The sequence below is a fragment of the Charadrius vociferus genome, unplaced genomic scaffold, assembly GCF_000708025.1.
Source record: "Charadrius vociferus isolate BGI_N301 unplaced genomic scaffold, ASM70802v2 scaffold55, whole genome shotgun sequence".
In the NCBI taxonomy this organism is placed as follows: Eukaryota; Metazoa; Chordata; class Aves; order Charadriiformes; family Charadriidae; genus Charadrius; species Charadrius vociferus.
This window is the reverse complement of record NW_009648444.1, coordinates 3,245,027-3,260,527: the sequence shown is the minus strand read 5'-3', so window position 1 is coordinate 3,260,527 and position 15,501 is coordinate 3,245,027. Positions and strand designations below refer to the sequence as shown.

At 36.1% G+C, this 15,501-nt stretch overlaps 1 protein-coding gene across 1 annotated transcript in view; it reads right to left on the bottom strand.

Annotated features, from left to right (window-relative positions):
* Nucleotides 1–15,501, bottom strand: part of CENPE (centromere protein E, 312kDa) — a 37,178-nt gene that overhangs the window by 20,839 nt on the left and 838 nt on the right. The window contains exons 3-21 of the mRNA XM_009885528.1: nt 15,150–15,258; nt 14,210–14,299; nt 14,013–14,131; nt 12,830–12,949; nt 11,737–11,818; nt 11,481–11,548; nt 11,331–11,402; nt 10,280–10,331; nt 9,356–9,443; nt 9,044–9,170; nt 8,250–8,369; nt 6,571–6,729; nt 6,061–6,205; nt 4,660–4,754; nt 4,283–4,339; nt 4,035–4,202; nt 1,498–1,620; nt 997–1,131; nt 212–389 (exon numbers count right to left, since the gene is read on the bottom strand). Coding sequence (XP_009883830.1) covers nt 212–389; nt 997–1,131; nt 1,498–1,620; nt 4,035–4,202; nt 4,283–4,339; nt 4,660–4,754; nt 6,061–6,205; nt 6,571–6,729; nt 8,250–8,369; nt 9,044–9,170; nt 9,356–9,443; nt 10,280–10,331; nt 11,331–11,402; nt 11,481–11,548; nt 11,737–11,818; nt 12,830–12,949; nt 14,013–14,131; nt 14,210–14,299; nt 15,150–15,258 — 2,107 coding nt within the window. The remainder of the gene's footprint in view (nt 1–211; nt 390–996; nt 1,132–1,497; nt 1,621–4,034; nt 4,203–4,282; nt 4,340–4,659; nt 4,755–6,060; nt 6,206–6,570; nt 6,730–8,249; nt 8,370–9,043; nt 9,171–9,355; nt 9,444–10,279; nt 10,332–11,330; nt 11,403–11,480; nt 11,549–11,736; nt 11,819–12,829; nt 12,950–14,012; nt 14,132–14,209; nt 14,300–15,149; nt 15,259–15,501) is intronic.

Genomic DNA, 15,501 nt, shown 5'->3' with positions numbered 1-15,501 from the left:
ACAAAACATTCTTGTAAGTCGCAGTTTTCCAAATAGGTCAAGAAAGCGCTAACGCAGTTACTGTGTGCCAGCAGTACCAGATACTCTAATATTTCATATTGACAGAAGCTCTAAGTGTTTGAGAAAACAAGAGACAGTCTTCCCTATTCCCTCACCATAATGGGTAAGAGGAAGGAGAGCATGAGGGGAAAAAAACTACTTGAAACAGTACCTTTTGGAGCTTTACCCTCCAACAGCGAAGTTAGCCTTGTGTTTTCTTGAAATACAGACTGCAACTCTTTCTGCAACTCAGCTTGCATTTTTTTGTAACTGGCTTTTCCTGCTTCTATTTGGCTTTGATAGAGTTGAACATCCTTTTGCATTTGCTTGTAAGTATTTAAGAGTTCATTCTTCAGGAAAACAAAACAACATGCAATTCATACACAAAATAAAAGTCTAGTTACTTAACATTTAAATATTGCATCTGTCACATTTTCTGTTGTCACTCTGAACAACTTCAGCCTTGATAAATATGGCAGAATAAGCCACAATTTAACAACTGCATTCCTGTCAGAGTCCTATAACCAAACATACCTTACCTTAGAGGTCAGGGCCATAAATGCTTCTACTATTTTGTATTTACTTATAGCTTTGAGGGAGTAAGCTCCATCCCACTTCTGAGTTGACATCTTTTATTCTCTTTTTTCTCTGGTAAAATTAGGTTTGAAGTTCTTTATCCTAGTAGCCCCAAAGGCTTTTCATTTGCTCTCTCTCTACTGGTAAACGTAAAACTAACCACCCATTCCTGTGGAAGAAGCCTCTATTTTCTTTTTATCTTTCTCCTGGAGACCCATTCTCCATGAATTCCATAATAAAAACATTACTTGGAGCAGGAGTCATTAGCTTTCTCCAAATAGTCTACTAGTCTTTATCGATTCCCTTCTTCACTAGTCTGGGAGCAGAAAGGCCCTTAACGTCATTTTGTACAGCTATAAGTGCAGTTTATCAAGTACTTGCCATCTTCTCCTTCAGCTCCAAATTTTCAGTTCTGAGAAAAGCAGATTCTTTTTTGGCATCCAAGGCTACGGTTTCACTATCTAAGAGGGATTTATTCAGCTGCTGAATTTCCTCAATTAGCTTATCAGAATCTCCCTGAAAAAGACAGATAAATACTCAAAGAAATCAAGAAAATATATTGCCATAATAAAGCAAATATGTTCGCTACAGTGTGGTTAAAATGAAAATATAGGCTCAGAAAACTTGGTAAGTTGACTCTAAAAGGAAGAGTAGCAGGTTGGTTTGAGAGACAGGATAAAGAACAGCATTTCCCATAGCATTACTTCACCAGAGTACTGCTGTATGATAATCTAGTAATTAGCATTGTAAGCTTTATAAAAAAGTTTTTCCTAACATCAGTAGGGAAGCAGATTTCAATCATACCAAGGTTATACTTAAATTTAACCCACCTCCAAACAAAACCAAAACCATCTCTCAACCCAGCAGAAAAATCAAATTTACCACTGAAAAATATGAGTCCCTTTTTTCTGCTCCTGCTTTCTGTAATTCTTCCACACGATTCTGCAATATCTTTATTTTGTTCTCTTTCTCTTTCAGCTGTTCCAATTTGGAGTTTATTTCTGCCTAAAAGTGGGAAAAAAAAAAAGATTCTAGTACCCAGTTTGGTTTTTCAGGTAAGAATTTAACAAAAACCTGTTTTGTACATAGTACGCATTCATAGGTTTTAGACATATTCTCCTTATAGCTGGTAAGACTAACCAGAGCCCAATGATGTCTAGGTTGTCCTCTGCGGATACAGTATTTGAAGATAAATAAACCAAGCACATGTCATACAAGTCTTATTGCGTGTAAATTCATGGATGGGCTCACCTCAAGTTCCTCATTGTACACTTCAGCATTTGAAACTAGATTCTTTAAGTTGGTAATTTCATGCATTAGTTGCACCTGTGGAGCAAATTGAAGCAAAATTGCAGCCGATGTTAGAAAGCACCCACACCAGTAGTTTTAGTTGCTGACACCGTGAAAATAAGTAAGGTCTATCTTGTGTTGTGTTTTCTGTTTTAGCTTCCCAGTAATTAGAAAGGATTTGTGTACAATTTAACCTGCAACAGCTTGAGAAACAAGAGCAATGTGATCAAAGCAATTAATCCAGAAATTCTACAGATATGACACTTCAAATTCTAGTCATTTTAAGTAGCTTTTTAAGACACAGTGCAGATATTTGTGATTTAAACAATTCACTAACAAGAATGAGAAGGTGCCAAAATTGAGGTAAAGCAAGCCATGAACACAGTCAGTGGCATCCTCTGAAAGGAGGCATAAGTAGAAGACTAGATAGAAAAGCACTTCTAAAGTTGAAGAACCCTTTTCTTTTGGTCTTTGTTAGAAAAGCTTTATAATAGGTACTCATCGACAAGTACTTCTGTACAGTCACAGTACAGTAAGGAGAAAATCCAATCTGTAACTTTAATATTAGTGAAAAGCTTTAAAACAAGCACTCTCCTATGAATATTTCTATATAGTTAGGAGCATAGCAAGAAGAAAACCCAATCTGTAATCTTAAAATCAGAGGATGGTTGTAGAAGATATGGTACAAGACTACTGGTCAGAAATCACTTAATGTCATTACTCAGAATGACAGAGTTTACCTGTATACATCTGTGGTGATTTAAATGGATGGATTTCAATTCTTGTATTCAGTGAAGTATGTGACCTTTCAGTATTGCTGTAATTAATCTGCTACATAGGTATCAACAAATGCTTACATTTTATGGACTGTCTTCAGATACACATCTGAAAACATGAATCATTCATAAAGCAATTCTTGTAACAGAATCTACTTTAAACATTGCATCTGTTACTAGATACACAAAAGCTTTTTAGGAGAAAACTGTAACTGAGGATTTGTTAAATGCTGGCTGATAAGGAACATCGCACAGTTAGTCTAGCATATAAAGGGTGTTCTAAAAAGAATCTTAAATACAAGCTCAATCATAATCTATTATGGATCTATTTTGTTTAAAGATCCATAAATCTTTTCAGGGAACACAATGGAAATGAGAGATGATCTTGTTAAACTGTAACCTGAAACAAGAATGCAAAAGAACGTAATTTCAGCTTCAACCTTAGTTTCACAGTCAGAGGATATTAGACTACGTGCTAGTCTAATAACAAGTAATCTGCAGAGAAGGTATCAAGAAAGAAATGGGATAATCCATCCATGTCTCAATACCTCAAGTTGTTGGTTTTAGGGTTTTGTTTGTTTGGGTTTTTTTGATGTTGTTTAGCTGGTCTTTTTTGCTCTGTGACTTATTTCATGGTTTAGCCCTTGGGCAGCTAGAATCTAATACAAGTAATGCATATTTTAGGTTACAGCATCAGACCACAAGATGTTTGAACAAACAAGCTAGATCTCCATTAACAGCACAAGGAGGTGAAGAGAACTGAAAGTCAGCATTTCCTGTATCATAAGTTATCCAGTAGGTAGGTTTACCTTTTCTGACTTTCTGGCACAAAATACAACGCGAGTTTTCCACAGATGTTCCTACTTCAATAATATGTTAAAAGTTAATGCTCACATAGTTCAATGGGTTAAGAAAAGCCAGAGCTATCTTGGATTGTAAACCAAGATGTTTTGGACAAGAAATATGTGAAATACAGTTTAGCAAACATACATTTTAGAACTGTTTTGAAGTTAAAATATTTACACAGCAAAACAACTGTCTCTGGCAGAAATCTGGAGTGAAATTCAGATCAGATCGTGCATATGTGAAAATAATATTTGGATACGTATGTACACACAACAAATATATGTTTAACCAGATCTCAGTATGCAAGTTCCAAAAATTTAAGTGTGCTTTTTACACTCTGAATAAATCCAGTTTAAAAACCACATTCATTCATTCTTTTGCTGAACATCGCTTGTAACACCACCTGTTTGTGATGCAACATCCAAGTATATGTACACTGAATAAACTCTAGAGAACTTTCACACATAAAGAATTCTTATCTCTCTGTATTTATTCAATGCTCCTTACCTCATGATCTTTTTGTGTTTGTTTTTCCAGTGCTTCAAATTCATCCATTTCTACTTTTTCCTTCAGTTTTTCCTTCATTTCATTTATTTCTACTTTCAACTGCTCATTTTCCAATACTAGGTTATTAAAGTTAGCTTGCAGGACGTTGATCTCATTTACAGCAATATCCTGAAGAAGCAGCAACAGAAACTATAGACGTTGTTGTTGGAACATCAGCCTTATTTCTAGAAAATACAGAATCAACTTACCTTTTCTAATGCTAATGCTTCACAGAGTTGCACAGATTCTTCAAAGTCTTTCTGAGTCTAGAAAAAGAATCACTCTCAGTTAACCAATCTACAAGATCAAGCAAGCTCAGTATTATATTCCTTGTTGCTGATCTTCTCATGGCTAGTCCTGTTTAAAGACCAAAGCTTAGTGGATCATTCGCCACAAAACTGTAAAATTATAGAACCAACCCATAACTTCAGAGATGACCAAGAGACTTATTTTCTAACCAGTTATAATAATGCTTCAGACACACAGAAGAATATTGTTATTCTACAGAAGAGTAAGGCTGATCTTACTAAGAAGCATGTAATGTACACGCACTGTATTAGACAACCAAAATAGATTATGATGTTACCCAATTCATGTTAGGTCCAGAAGTCCATTCTACATCCGAAATTTGATCAGAAGCCATCAGACATTGGTTGTCGTGTTCAGAGTTCTCTAACACAGCTGAAAAGATGTATTTAAAAGGTACAGTGTAGCAGATTTTAAACTGGACATCAAGAATTATTTTCTTATCAAAGAATTTCATTATATTGGAAACAATCATTCAATGGCAAAGATGTAGCAGGCTGAATAGGACTTCCAAATCTCACGGTTTTCCCTTATGAAAGAAAAGCACTGAAGTCCAGTCCCTACACATATGCTGATCACCTTATCATAAGTTAATGAATACTAAACCAAATCCAGAATATATACTTAATTACAGACTGGGAAAAGCGTTTAAGTGTCAAGAAAAGAACCACTCAACAGTATCTCAAGAAAAAAAAAACAACAAAACACCACCACCCCTAAATACAGACACGCTCCCCCCGACAATCCACATACAAGCGAAAAAGCTTGACAGAAGGATAGGTAATAAGGTTGTAAGAAGATTCAATTCAGCAACAATACTGTCCAATTATTCTCATCTTCAGTTCAACTTTCTTGCGCCTCTATTAAGTCCTTGAATTTCTCTGTATCTCAATCTGATCATTGAATAATGACTTCTCTATTCTTGTTGAGAACTTTGAAATTTCATACACCCCCCATCCCCTTTCCCGCTCTTTTTTTGAGGGGGGGAGAAGATTGTTTGGATGGATAGTCTGTGTTAAAGAATAACTTTGGCTACTTTTACAAAAAAAAGTGAGGTTAGTGTAGGCTGCGGAGCAGAAGTATTTGTAGATCCTGCCTTTTACCTCACAGCTGTTATCTTTGGGTGTAACAAATTAAAAGCTCAATATACAGAAGGGGGGAGGGAGGTGAAGTATAATTTTCTTGGAAATTGAGTACAGCAACATTTGAGTTTAGGGATTTTGAGTTTTTTTGCCCCTGTTCCCCGCCCCCCCCCCCCTTAATTTGTGCTCTCAGATGGTCAACTTGTTCCCCTTGGGAAACTAAGTAATGCTTCCAAAGTTATCCAACAGGAAATTGCTATACATTGTTTCACCTGGGATAGTAAGACTCATGTTCCCAGTTCTTGAAATAAAATGAACCTTGTTTCCAGCACAACTACCAGTATTATTGTGCTAAAACCTCTTCCCTTTCAGGCAGCATTCTTTGCTGGCAGACAAATGTAGTTTCCTTATGGGCTATAAGTAACTCTTTCAAAACTGGATTCACGGAACATGATTTGAGTAATACAGCGGTAACTAAATGTAGCTTTTATATTGTTAGCAAATTAATTTGCTTTGAACTTAGATTTATTAAAAAGGGATTATTTCTCATTTCAAAGCTCCTCCGTAGAGTTTCCTTAATTTTTTATGAAGATACTTACAATCCTCCACATCTGGTAGTGCTGACAGAGACATTTTCATTTTTTTTGTTTCAGTCAGCCTTGTCTTTTCAAAGTCTTCAAAATAGCTCACATTTGCCTGGTTTATTTTACCAGGAGCCCAAGTAACTCTTCTTCTTCTCTTGGCCTTTAAAAGAACATTTACAGAAAAACTGATACAATCAAAGCACTAAGTAGAAAGTAGATTTTGCATTAGGCTACTTCTACAACAGTACCAACAGCTAACTAGACAGGGTTCTGCAGTTTCTTCAAAATTAAACTATGGCATAACAATTGGAAAGCAAAAGTCTCTGCAGTCTGTTCACTGCAAGTCAACATTGAATTGATACTCATTCAGAAGTTACTTTCTAATAAGTTATTCCTTTAAAAATAAGAAAAAGTATGTGAAAGTTGTCTATCAAACTTATTCTTCATTGTCAATATAACTATGTATTTAATATTATCTTTTGCAAAATATTTCAGAGTTAAACAAGATCTAGAACAGGTTCTTACTTTAGCATTCTGTTTTGAGGAAAAGGAGGCAGAAGTCACCAGCATCTGAGTTAAGTTTCGTATCCTGTCTTCCTGTACTTTTTGAAGAGAATTTTTTTCTTCCAACAGCTGGGCCAATTGGTCTTTTTCCATTGCATGAATTTGAGTCTTTGAAGACACCTGTCGTAAGAAGAATATTAATCAAACTGTCTTGTTAAGAGCACAAACAATTCCTACAGAAGATACACAATTACTAATATTTAAAAACACATATATTGTCTGGAAGGGCTCTCTTTAACCTTTAACAATGAAACTGATGATTCACAGAATTCACAGAATTGTTAGGGTTGGAAGGGACCTCTGGAGATCATCTAGTCCAACCCCCCTGCCAGAACAGGGTCACCTACAGCACGTTACACAGGACAGCGTCCAGGCGGGTTTTGAATGTCTCCAGAGTGGGAGACTCCACCACCTCTCTGGGCAGCCTGTGCCAGTGCTCCACTACCCTCAAAGTAAAGAAGTTCCTTCTCATGTTAAGATGGAACTTCCTATGTTCAAGTTTATGCCCATTACCCCTCGTCCTATCACTGGGCGCCACTGAAAAAAGACTACTCCCATCCCCCTATTTTAGATTTAGTCTACAATTTACCTGTAGACTTAATATTTAAGGGGGTCAAAACTCTCCAGAATAATACAGCCTCAGATTTTTCCAGGGACAAAAGAAATATTTCAAGTGTAACATAGCTTAAACTGACCTTCTCATGGTGCCAGAAGCCTGAAGCTCTTTGAGAACTATGATTCAATTGCCAAATAACAGAAAGCACGTGGTTTCTTATAATCTGAAGTACTGAAAATTTAGTCTGTTTTAAAGCAACTGCATTACAGTTGCTAGGTTTTTTTGACAACTATATTGTAAGCTTACAATACTTTAGAGTAATTTGAAGTTCACATGGGATTTTCCAAACTCTTCTATACTTACTTTCCTCACTACCTGCTATCTCAGAAGATAACAAACACTTCTAGGTGCAAGTTTATACTGCAAATTAATTCTCTTTAAACATAAGAGGTTAGTTGTTTTTCCTTAAACTTTTGCTATGATTTTTTTATTTAAAAAAAAGCATATTTTGATGCTTTAATTCACCAAAACAGTATGCTCAGAATTGTGATTTTCCTGTGCTTTATCTTTTATGATCTATGCTCTAACAAGACTTACAAGATTGCTACTCAGCTCTGTATATTTTTAGATTAAGATGAACACATGAGATACTGCACTGTTTGGTGGGAAGCTACTATTATTCATTTTCTAAATCTATCTTCTGCCAGTGATCTTACGTAGTTGCAACTTTTAACTGACATTCAGTAACTTCTTATATTGCAATTAATTATTCCTTTTGATCTACGGCAATACTGAAGTGTGCTATATGGCATGAAAAATTTCTATTTCTTGAATAGGTTAACCTACAGAAAGCAAGCTATTCAGTTGATCTCAGTGTTAGCTTTCACCAAGATATGTTAATTATCATCAGTTGTTGTGAACTTAACATCACCTTTTCAATTTCTATTCTTTCAATAGAAGTGACAGATAAAACCTTAAAGAGCTTACCTACCCTGCCCAATTTAACTGGTTTGGGTTTAAAACAATGTTTCCAAATAACTCTCAGTACCAAGGATAAATTAATGTGAGTAAGTTTATTACATACTTCCTCCAGCTGCTTTTTCAAATCCAGAATTTCTTTGCGATATCTCTTCAGGAGGGCATCATCATCAAGTACTTCATTGACTTTTGGACTATTCTTCATTCTTTTGGCTGTATTGGCAAACTGGAAGAATATTGTCTCATGGGCAATAGTTAGAGAACAAATATATCAAAAGACTTATTCTGTCTCATATTTCCCAGTGGAATTAATGCGATAGTTTATTAGATAAAGAGCAACACATAATAAAGGACACAGATGTTTACATTTGCTTATTTTTCATGTATTCTAAGCTTTGAAAAGGTAGATTTTTTTTTCTTGATATTAATACCTAAAAAGTGAAGCCTAACTTGGTATATTTTTGCTTCAATGTTAATCTTTATTTAATACAAAGCTAAAAAAAAAAAAATCACCAAAAAGGAACGCAATGCTACCTAAAGAATACAGTTCATGTATAGTTCAATTACCCTCCTTTCTTGTGGGACCTGTCTAACATCTTGTGTTAGCAAAGACTCTGTTTGGAAAAGGCAAATTAGAAAAAAAGAGGTTATCTCCTGCCTGCAAGGTGAAAGAGCTTTGTTCCAACTGCCAGAAAGCTCTAGTTGGACAACCAAGTACAAGTTAACAGCTGGGAAAAGACGCTGTGTACAAAACAAATATTTCAAGTTCCCAGTCCATAGAGGAGCTTTAGAAGATTCAAGCGACAACAGATCCAGCAGATTACATTTTCCACCCCTCCAACCTGTCTACAATGAAGCTTTGAGTCAGAATAATGCTTGAAAACAGGTGAGAAGTTTTACCTGAAGAGTACTGAGTGTTTCATCAAAAGAAACAGGAGTAATCGTACAAATAATAACCGTCTTAGCATTTCCTCCAAGGGAGTTCTGCAGAATTCGAGTCAGCTTGCTGTCTCTGTAATTTATGAAGCTGATGAAAGAGAGGGAAGAAAAAGAAAAAATTCATTTTTTTAATAAACACAGTAAATCTTTTCTAAAGATAATAGGTTATTTGAAATAGTTACCTACGTAAAACAGGATTAGATATAAAGGATTTTAATTTCTTAGCTTATAAGTGATTTATGTTAAAACAGGTATACAAACACAAGTGCTTACCCAGAAGGGTCATCACAAAGTTTTTTGATAACTTGGCCCAGAATGAACAAGCTTCGGTTTATATTGCAGCCTTCTTTCAGTCGGACACCTGGGTATCACACAGTAATTTATTTTTTTTTTAATTTAAAACCATATAAAGATAAAATTTCAACCTGTCAAGCATTTGTGCTATGTTATACTCAGAGGGATTATGCAAGAGTTAAATCTCAAGTGCCACAATGCACTATGACCCATCAGCAGCCAGTATCAAATCCTTTATAATAGCCAAAATGAATCAAAATAAGATAGTAATCCATCACAAATAGACATCAATAATCTTCATGTAGTAAGTAGCTGGGGCCATAAGAACTTTAATTTTATTTCCTGTTTAGATTCTGCAAATGCCTATATTTACATGTGTAAGTATAACAAGTGACCCTTAGATACAAATTTTGGGTTAGTTATTCCTTGTAAGAGAACATTAACTTGTGTTCCTCTCAGAACACTTTAAGTTGAAGGCATTTTTGTGTAGCTTCATGCTGTCACTGTTAACAATTAAGCTTCCTCTTAGCTAAAGCATGAGCCATCTATTCAGTCTTCACCTATACACGTGAGTCCTTACAAGCTTCTCATGATTTCTTTACTACAGGCAAATCTTTACTGATTCATCCCCATTCTATTAGTTTAGTGCATGACTATTGCTGAACCTGCTGTTCTAGAAGAGTCGTATTACTATCTAATTGTTTGCACTTTTATAGCATATAAAATACTTTATATGCTATAAAGTATTTTCCTGAGTGCATCCCGCCCTACCAAGCGGAAAATGGATTATTTATAAACAGTAAGTAACACGATAGCACATAGATCAAATAATTTCCTATCCTAGACTCTCATAAGGGTTAATAAAGAGAAGCAGTCATCAGGAGAGCCTCATTTAACACTCACCTTCAGATCCTGTTTGACTAGCTCTTTCACTGCCTGCCAGATCTACCAAGTTCTGCAAATTCATTAAATATTTCACAGGTTAGTTCTGAGGCAATTTAGTTTTAGATCCTCTTAATTCTAAATCTCTGGTAAGAATTTCATAAACTAAATTCACACTTAGAAAAAAGCAATAGGTCTGTCATTATTGGAAGTTATCCACAGCTACTACACACGTACCAACCAATACTTTCAAGGTACATAAGGACATGGAATAAGTTTGCATGAACTCTATTAATACCACCCTGAACAATGTTTTAAACATGCAGTGCAATTCCTCCTATCCCTACCCGTGCAGTTTGTCAATACAGAAGTGTTAACTACAGATACAAAGTCATATGAAGCTTCATAGAATCACAGCTCATCTGGTCCAATCTTTCATGGCAAAGAGAGACTAGACGAGATTATTTAGCACCCTGTCCTGAATCAGCTGTATGTCTCTCCTTGCCTGTCTATGTGGGGATAAGGAAAAGAAGAAATTAAATGCCAGATGGAAAGCTTCACTCTGAACGTGGTTCGAAGTCAACTAGACCTTTATAGCATACCATAACAATTTGCCTGAGCAAGCAGCCCTCACTTTAATTGGTTTCTGTTTCAGAAGGGTAAAAATCTTGTTGTTCTTGAGAAGCCTTAAGGTTACCCATGTCACAAGTTATTTCAATGGGCTCATCAGTGGTCAGGAACAATTTTAGGGGAACCTGTGGTTTAACAAAATGCAAGAGCACTCTGGCAATAGCCCTTTAGGCTCCTGGGAAGGACCTAACAGTCCCCAATCCATCATGAATTGTCTAGGAACTAGTTCCATGTCAGAATTCCCTTGGGAAGACATGCTCTAGATAACACTCCCTCCATACAGATGATCAGAAACATGATCTCTGCTTAAGAAATGCCTGTTAGAAGTTAACAACAAAGCATGCTTTTAATGTCATTATAAAGTAACATTCTCTCAAACAAGTGGTAACAATAAATTCTCTAATTAAATGCCTATTTAATAACTTCTTGGAGTACAGCTTACCAAGTGGGATACCATCACCGCTCCATCACAGTTTGCATTTGCAGGGTCACTTCGTTCTCGACTTTCAATGATCTAGAAGAAGAGGGAGCAATGGAGATTTTGTCACTTTGAAATTAATAAAAACCCTCCTAATAGTGAAACAGTTTTTACCATTCTGAAGATAGTGTGAGAACGGCTGCTGTGTTCATTCATTTTTGTTTCTCCATAGTGGCGATTTTCTGTCAAAAAGTAATATTAAAATACTTCTACTTATATTCTGATAAACAGAAAAAAAGCAGAATTTTTAAGCTATCTGAAAAACACTGATTTCTGAATATAGTCTCAAAGAGATATCCCATGATTCTAGATATACCCCATTCATCAATGCTTTTCTAGGATATCAGCTGACATTGACTAAACAACTTACTTTCTCCTTTTCTGATCCACTCCATAACTTGTTCTGGGGCAACCACCACCTCTTCAATCAGATCTTCTACATACGTATTCCTCTTAAAAACAAAATCAGTAGCGAGTTTTACTTAACCCCAAAACTCACTTCAATACACTATACTAACATTACCAGCAATTATTACAGTATTTATTCCAGTTTGCTTCCTTCTTAAAAGTAAGCAATATCAGTTGAATGTCTTTTCACTCTGAACACAAGAAATGGACAAAGTTTAGACCTTTATCAGAACTAACCTATAGGCACAAGAATCAAACAACAGTGATCTAGAAAGTTTCCTAAAAATAAAACTGGTAAGGGAAATCCTTCCAGACATTTTCTGAGGGAACATAGGAGTATATTTCTCAGTAAACATTTTAAGGCCATAATCATACAACTGATAAGTCTCCCTTCTTCTCAACTTCCAAAAGCATTGATCATTTAGGGTATCAAAAGGAAGGCGGGGGGGGGAGGGAATAAAAAAAAAAAAAGCAACCACAAAACCCAAACCACCAATTTTTATTATTTGCTATACAAAGTTTAATATAAAGAAACTGAAGATAGCATTAATACAGATCTATTTTTCCCTATTGATCATCTTACTCAGTAGTTGTAGTCTGATGGTTATTCTATGGTTACAATAGAAAAAAAGTATCTACTTTGTAGATTATATGAAGGTGCTATTAAGGTAACTGTGTATCTGTTGAAGACTTCTAACACCTTGAGCTAGAGGCTTATTATCATGTTTGTAGAAGTTTTATTAGCGAGACAGTTCCCAAGTATTTACTGTCAAAGTTAAATAAAATATACTATCCTGGATAACTTAAGGGATTAAGTCTACTTTTACAACATTTATAAAGATAAACCAGCAACAGCAAGCCCAACTTCACTGTTGTTATTCTACTACATCAAGTGTCCTTCGGCTAATTCTGAATAGAACAATTACCCAATTTGACACAGAAAAGTTTTCAACTAGATGCCTCTGAAAGTTTTGGGTTTTTTTGTTTGTTTGTTTTTTTTAAGAAAAAACTTCTTATTTTACTCCAAGAAGGTACAATACATAACATCCACTTACATTAACATCCTCACGAATTCCCAGAGGCTTCTTTTTCCTGATATCACAAAGCAAATCTGTAATGGTTTCATTGTAGATTTCCATGTAAGAAACCCTTAGCAAGAATTCTCTCTCTGGAATCTAATATTCAAAGGAAAAAAAAAAAAAAAAGAAAAAATGACAAGACTAACCCATGAACACCTTTTAATGCAAGGTGTTAACCTTAACTCAAAAGTATGTTTGGATATCGTTCAACAGATTTCTTTCCCCCCATCCTCCTTGCACATTAGCACCTACCAATATAGAATAATTTTTCTTCTATCCCACCTCCTTCCAGCTGCATTAATGGCGTATCTTACTTTTACAACCTACTAAAAGTGTTAACTGCCCTACCAAAGCATGAGAGTTTTCCCACTTAAATGCCCTTTCCATATTTAATTTCCTCCCGTTTAGGCTCTTTCCTCTCCGTATGCCTAGTTTTCTCTCTCTGCTTGCTTAGATTTACTTTGCTGCGGCTGCTTCTTCCCCTGCCTCCCTGGTAGAGAATATTGGGGTGAGGAAACACTACACAGCAGACTCAAAGACTACAGCACCATTTCTTGCTTTTAGTTACTTTTATAGGCCCTCTAAGGTACTCTGCACCTCCTCAAAGGAGCAGTAACCATTTCACACAACTGATAACAATTACCCGAAATCCTCAAGGCAGAAACAAGTGCTCTGCAGATGATGGTTTGGAAATCACTGTTTTAACTTATGCCTTCTGCTTGTTTCCTATTAGCATTGAGCAATTAGCTTGTGATTCTTTTAAAAGCCTGAAATAAGTAAATTCAGTGCCATATTCTTCCCACTAAAAAAGTCTTTAATAATGTTAATTTTGTAAAGTTTTAAAATAGCAGAATAAACAGAGCTTCACATTACCTTATCTACCACATTAATGAGTGAGCATCTTTTTATACTTGTAAACAAAGTTTAGTATATTTGCACATTTAACAACCCCCCTCAGTTTTGTTCTGACTTGATTCCAACTAGTAGAGTACCATCTCTAAAACACTCATCTTTGCAAGGCCAGCAAAGCAACTGCAACATACAGTCCAATATAAGTCCGTTTCATTCATAAGTTCCTTGATAATAAAATTAACTTTTATGTAACAATCACAAATATCACTATCCCTTTCAGTCACCTCAATTTAATGGAATTGCTCACCTCACAAATAACTTTGAAAACATGTTGAATTGCCTTAGGGATAATGCCTGCAGAATCTTCATTTCCCATCATTGTGTATGTCTTCCCTGAAGCAGTCTGTCCATAAGCAAAAATTGTGCCTAGAAAGATGGTTAAATTTTACTAATCACTTATGCAATACATTACAAACATGATTTAAACACAGTTTTAAAACTTACCATTGTAACCTTGCACAGCTGACTGTATAATTGGAACAGCTACACCTTCATATAACTCCTGAGTGTTGTCACTTGAGTGAAAGACACGATCTTAAAAAAAAAAATTAAAATAAAGCAAGTAAATCCATTATATTGCAAGTCAAAACCAAGCTGTCATGTTACTCAGTATTGCTGACTTAAAAATCCAATAAATGGGCACCAGATCATCTGTAGGATAATTCAAACATAAAGTGTAATCAATTGTGACACTACTAACGCAGGCCTTTTTTTTTTTAATAAGAGAAATATTAAACCCAGAACCAAGAAAGATACAATGAACAGACAAGTAAAAAAAACCCTTAAGAATGATAGACACAGTTAAATAGTCATCCCACTTAATCCTAAAAACAGTTATGGCTAATTTATCTATGAGGATTGTAAGCCTGACAGGACAGGCTACTTGTTAAACTCCTAGCTTGGAACATGCTTTCACTGAATCTATAATTTAGGAAAAATCTTTGTAGTGGCTACATTCATACTAACAAGTAGAGACGATCAGTAGCAAGAAAGTCAAAGTGAGGCAGTTATAAGGATCTAACATCCACACTAGGCACCTTTCCATTTTGGGTTGGCAACCCCCTACTCCCTAAACACTCTGGACTAGCCCTAGTCTAGTCCATCTGTAACTAGAATTCATATGAAAAGAATCCAGCTCGTGTGTTCCAAAACCACTCTACAACATGAGACAGAGCATTAAAAGCAACATCCATCAGGAAGCTGACTTCAAAAGCATATTCCTGTTACTGACTGAAAATTAAAACCTGTGTGCCCCAATAGCACTCCTTCAAGGTTATGAAGTTGGGAAAAAAGTTCACAGAAGTTGCAAAAAGCTAAGGTCGTTAATGTTAGTTGATACATTCAAGTAGCACAGTAATGATGGTCCATGCGATCATGTTCTTACCATAATTGAATACTTTTGTACCATTAATTTCGGAAATAGTATTATTTTCGCTTTTCCAGTGGAGTGACACTTTGTCTTCGAGAGCTTTTTCTCTAAAAGAAGAGATACTCTGTTAACCTTATTAGGTTAGGACTCTGCTCCTGTAACGCGGGCCTCCCCCCTTACGGCGAGCGCCTCTCTCCCCCAGACCCTCGCCAGCCCCGTTTGTTCCGGCTCTCTCCTTCCTCCACGGGGACGGCCGCTGCGTTGATGCTCCCCGCCTCCTCTCTTCGCAGGGCGGTAGCGGTGCTCCCGGGGGCCCAGCTGAAGGTGAGGTGGTGGTGGCGAGGTGGGGGTACAGCAACACCCAGTG